General features: G+C 35.8%; 1 protein-coding gene across 1 annotated transcript in view; it reads right to left on the minus strand.

Annotated features, from left to right (window-relative positions):
* The window catches only part of LOC140164718 (uncharacterized), a 25,736-nt gene extending 21,022 nt beyond the window's left edge, over positions 1 to 4,714 (minus strand). Inside the window, exons 1-4 of the mRNA XM_072188076.1 lie at positions 4,592 to 4,714; positions 4,125 to 4,223; positions 2,651 to 2,749; positions 1,102 to 1,200 (exon numbers count right to left, since the gene is read on the minus strand). Of these exons, the coding sequence (XP_072044177.1) occupies positions 1,102 to 1,200; positions 2,651 to 2,749; positions 4,125 to 4,223; positions 4,592 to 4,708 (414 nt within the window). The 5' untranslated portion in view covers positions 4,709 to 4,714. The remainder of the gene's footprint in view (positions 1 to 1,101; positions 1,201 to 2,650; positions 2,750 to 4,124; positions 4,224 to 4,591) is intronic.
* Positions 4,715 to 6,000: the final 1,286 nt, after the last annotated feature.

Genomic DNA, 6,000 nt, shown 5'->3' on the forward strand with positions numbered 1-6,000 from the left:
TATAATATCTAGTAGAAATATATTATCGATTTTACGTCATCAAACATTCGTTAGAACTTAAACATTACTGGAAATAGAATGGTAATAGATTAAACAACGTAGATATGTTGCATACAGTAGTTTACGTACAATAAAAAGTCTGAATACTGCTATAAAGGATGCCTTGGTTCATCTCCCAGATAACGTGATTTGTCATCATATACTAGCCATGCTAATGCTGAAGATGTGCTGCTCGGATGAGCCACGGAACCTTCACGTGAGTTAACTTGCTTGTTTGTAAAAGTCTTAAATACTGTCTGCATTAGGAAAATATTATCAAAAAACATCACATCCCCAGATCTCGGTTGTAGTTGCCATCTAACATGTCTGTGCACACGATAATAACGATTATTTATTTATTTATTTTATTTTATTTTATTTATTATGCTTCATCACTGGCTCATATACAATTACAAAGACAAATATATTATATATAAATATTGCACATACTAATCAAGACAAAGTAAATAGAATAAAATGCCAGCGAAAAGAATGGGACAAACAGGTGCAAAATCACATCTAGGATCATCCCACCTTTCGATTTTTGAAAACAATTTATGGGGAAAAAACAAAAAAAAAAACCAACACAGCCTGCAATTCGAGCATCTACAGTAGGAGCTCCAAGAGCATGTATTCATTCATTCATTCATTCATTGTATTTTATTAAGTATTCAAAGAACAAAAATTTTGAGTAAAATGAGAATTCAAAAATTCAACCACCCCGGATTTGAAGGAAGAAAAGGAACCAGCTGTCCTTGTAGGCAAAGGCAGCTGATTCCAAAGCTGCACAATACGATTAAAATAAAAAGTCATATGCGCTTCGGTTTTGCAACGTTGAATTTTAAGTTTAAATGGATCGGAAGATAGTCTAGTGGTGGGATGGTCCTGCCCATTCCCTTGGCTGATTATGAATTGAAGGTGTATGATAGGTACTTACTGATTGAATCCATGTGATTGAAACCTATTTGTGCAGCAGGAAAAAACAATGCAGTTTAATAAACCTATTGGGTTTTTAAAAAGTACGTGATCAATTCAGATTACAATGTAATACGATAGACTTACATCTTCATTCAGTGAATCTACTTTAGCTCCAGCATTTAGGAGAACACTGCAGCATTTGCCATGGTCATTATGCGCCGCTTTGTGTAAAGGTGTCCATCCCTAAATGTAAAAAAGGTCACTATAATTCAGTGTGTTTTTCATGATGAACCGCGAGTTATATTTATTTAGATTTTAACAAGTGGTAAACTTCATACTACATTAATTTGTGTCCAAAATTTAACCACTTCAACTAACATCTGGTTGATGGTGACGTTGAGGAACTTTCAAAGCTGGGTCCTATATGTGTTACGTAATTTTCTTATTTTTCTACATCACTATCAATCAGATGCCTAACGGAGTTCTGTGGTCTCAAAATCAAGCAGCAGAGTGAGTTGTATTTTTTAATTTCCAGTATTTTATTTTATTGTATTTTATTTATTCCATATGATAATATGTATTTATTAATAATCCAGGTACAAATCACATAATTATAGCCAGTCTAGTCCCCGAAGGATCCCCAAATAGCGAAACAAACCACTTTTATGTGGGTCTCCTATAACCAGAATAACTAAGAAAAAAAAAGTTTGAAAAACTAATGTCTAAAAACAACTGAATATTGCCTGAACATTGGCTGCTTGACGTGAGTTATGGGTGTTAAGTTTGATATTTAGTTGGCGCAATTAATTAATGTTGTATTTATTCCTAAGGCTGCGATCACATAGAAGTATACGGTATACGGTATTCGCTATACGAAATACGCTCATTCGATCAGGCTGAGTTCATATAGGAGTATACTATGTGAACTCAGCCTGATCGAATGAGCGTATTTCGTATAGCGAATAGCGAGTATAGGTCAGTTTACCAATTTTCTTTGTCTAATCAAATGCTTGTAACTTTACTTCTTGAGGTCACATTGCATTCAATGAGGTGTCATAATGTGCAGAATTATATAGTGCATCTATTAAAACAAATGCATTTACCCACATATGCTTTAGTTCTAAATTTAGGACGGTATACGCTGCACTAAAATCGAACGCGCACGATTCCCACTATACTATACTATACGCAGGTATACGGCCTTTTCGAATAGCTCTTATGTGACCCGGTACTATGAAATTACCTTGCTCGATTTAAGATATACGCGTACACCTGCAAAACGTGCACCGTATACCCGAATAGTATACTTCTATGTGATCGTAGCCTTATGTGACCCGGTACTATGAAATTGCCCTGCTCGATTTAAGCTATACGCGTGCCCCTGCAAAACGTGCACCGTATACCCGAATAGTATACTTCTATGTGATCGCAGCCTAAGGCAACCAATAACAAACATGACACGGAGGTATTCCAAACAACTATGGTAGTGTTGATATCAAGAGCATGAAGTCTAGAGGTATACGGCATATGAAACTGAGGTCTGGAATACCAAGGACCAGGAAAACAATAGCGGGTAAATCTTTTCTGGGCACCTTCGAGTTTGGTCTTGTGATTTACTTTATAAGGAGTCCAGACACATGATTGGCTTGACTAAAGCAATATCTACCAAGATTTTACAAAGAGGTACACTCACAGTTTTACTATTATAGTCGACGACAGCGCCGGAATCTAAAAGAATCGTACAGCATTTTTCTGAGCCACTATCTGCTGCAAAGTGTAAAGGTGTCCAGCCCTGCATGTAAAAAGGCAATGGACCATTATAGTAAAATAATGTATATATGAATTAAATCACACACAAAATAAGTTTATCCTGTATTATTTTGCAGATTATTTTTATCACCTATTCATTATGTTTTATAACATAGTGTACAGTACAGAAGCAATGAAGACCCTAGATCTAAAAGGCGGTTAAAAGGGCATTTAGTGATCCACAGCCTCACCCCCCACTTTTCTCTAAAAAAAGTTGAGATTTTTATACCACTGGAAACAGGTGGTGTATGACGTGCAGTCCCTAAATTCAGTAAATTTCCATCGTCAACCGTGTAATTGAATGGGATTATTTTGAAATTTTAAAACGCTTGAAATATCACAAACAAATAGGCCTATGTTGATAAATAATATAAATACAAGCTAAAACCGTTGGGGTTCGATAATGAACCCCACAAAACTAACCGAGTATATGGAAAATGCCATACGGCCGGGCGGTTTCACGAGTTGCCGGCTCGATCATGTCATCCGCCGCCTGACTGGAAACCTGTGGCTACATAATGTTTATGTACCAAAAATTTCTTGCAAATTAATTCGTTTAGCAAAAATATCGTCAAATTTGCATTTCGTTCTGGTATACCTGAACGAAATTACAACAGTGGCCAATGGAGCAGTGTAATATACATAATCATGCATAACTCACAAACGCAAACTCGTAATCAGCTGAAATTTTAGGAGTAAGCTTCTTTCGTGGATATCTACTAAATAATGTCATAAAAAGAGGATGATAGGATCACGAAATCCTCCTTTAAGTTACATTGTCTGTATTTTTACACAAATGGAAAAACAATGTTTTTTCGTAGATATTTGTTATGAAATGATATGCGGATGAATGATTGTTTCTTCAATTAGGGGCTATGCAATAATTATAAGGCGGTAAATTTCTAAACGGTGTGCCAAAATGCTTTCCCCCTCGGCCTGCTAAAAATTGCTCCCCCCTGCACATGCACAAGGGATCGGATAGCAACGTTGGATAGCAACGTTTGCACAGTAATTTTGTGGGACCTGAGAGCACATAATTGAGACACACCAAATTGCAATCGTAAGTGCCCCTTACGACAGTCCTGCAGGTAACAATATAAAACTAAACTGCTTTTAAACTGCACTACGATATTTTTATTCTTATTTTTTGATCATTATATTTCAAAAATTAATAAACATGATAAATAAACTCTTCTATAATTTAAGTACTTTTCATTCCAGCCAGAATTTACTGATCCAAATAGTTTCCATTTTGTAAAACGATTAATCTTACTAGTTGCACTGGAAAAAACTTTGTAGCCCAAACGATAGCCCATTCTTTCTACTAAACAATAATGATAATAACGTGATCCACTTACGTCTTTATCCGATGATTCAATATATGCACCAGCATCCAGTAGGATCCTGCATAATTTGTCTGAAGATAAGTGGGCCGCTCTGTGTAAAGGAGTCTCATTCTGTATGATACAGAAATAACAAAAATATTAGACAATAATTATACCACAGATTGAATATCTATTGATAATATTATATATTATATAACTTATTTCTTTACTCTAAACCAGGAAATAACGGACGGTCTTTTAAGGGAAACTCTATTTGAAATAGAGCGTTACATTGTGAGATACCATGCCTGTGCAGGCAACATGCTACCTTGTCCGGCAGTGTTCCTGGGCAGGCAGTCGGACCGAACTGGTGACCTGTTACTTCAATGAATATAAATGACTTACTAAATGACATTATTATGGTATTCACACTGGGTCGCTGAGAATGATAAGGTAGCAGAACAATTTAATTTTTTTTTTTTTTTCGAATTATGACTTACCCACCGACCAGGATCTTTAACATTGACATTGGCCCCATTCTCGATACACCGTACGATATCATCCTCTTTCCCATTCTTCACTGCATCTAACAAGTCCTGGTCAATATCTCGTAGCATTTTTCCCCGGCATTTTTCCTCAGCACTGTGATAGCCAAGGCCTGCCTGTGGAATATTATATAGCAACAACATAGGCCAGTCAAATTATGAAATCACCCACCAATTATTGCAACAGAATCCATTCCACATGCGTCCATCTCCCAAAGGCTCCCAAAAACATATCAAAATTCCCCGAAAGTCCAAGTGGAACGGTGCCTAATTTGTATAAAACCTTTAAACCAAAATGGCAATTAATGTTGGAAAATGCGAGTAATTATAACTGCATCAACCCGCAAGAAAGATAAACGCTTCGGAAAGCACTACGAGTAGTGCGCCCATTCATTTTACACAATTAATACACTCCTGGCATTTTTCTAACGTTTGCTCTGATTAGTTCTTACTATATTGTAGGAAATTTTTATTTTGTTAATAAAATGTGATGAAATATATATTATTAAGCTGAAATAATGAGGTAAACTTAAAAATATCTCACTGGCTCTCTTCAGGGCCGGATTTACTATGGGCCAGGGCCAAAGGTTAAGGCCCCAAAATTGTCCTGTGCAAATTACTTTTTAGCCCGAAAACACCATATTTTGGACCAAGATATTGTAATATTTTGTGCGCTTCGCGCACACTGGCCCTTTGCACAGCAAAATTCACCTTCATTTAGGGTTAAAATGGTCTAAAACAAAAAAAAATTCACGCAAATGTCCTATAAGTAGTAAAATCGGTACAAAAAGTCTAAATTGTAATAATACTTCCGCCACTGTCGATCATATAGTTGGTCCCCTATTTGCAAACCCAAACTTAGCCACTTGTGTGCATGCCTTCCGCACTGCGAGTTTGGGGGTCTCCAAATTTTGGCCTGTCCCAGCCCCCAGGTAAATCCAAACAATTAGGCGTATTAAGTTGGGACATGTGTAAACATTTATTAACAGATACGTGTCGTTTTTCACTCTTTTGTTGGAAAAAAACCCCAACCATTCTGTTCAATTTATTATCAGACAATAGTTAAAGGAAGTAGAAAGGATTTAATGAAGCAGTGCAATTACTAATATAAATGGTATGTGATCATTGTTGTGCTGTGGAAATTCCCAACTAATAAAGTTACCTTCAATTTGTTAACAGAAATATATAATATTATTAAAAATAGATACTATTATCATATGGAATAAAAAGTACAGTAAAAGTAAAATGAATACTCTGTTATATTAATTTCACATTCGGAGTAGAGTAATTGTCCTATTAATACATCACTTAACTCTGAAATATATCGAATTAGATAGTTTTTAACATTATTTTCACTATAACTT

This window comes from Amphiura filiformis, chromosome 11 (genome assembly GCF_039555335.1).
Source record: "Amphiura filiformis chromosome 11, Afil_fr2py, whole genome shotgun sequence".
In the NCBI taxonomy this organism is placed as follows: Eukaryota; Metazoa; Echinodermata; class Ophiuroidea; order Amphilepidida; family Amphiuridae; genus Amphiura; species Amphiura filiformis.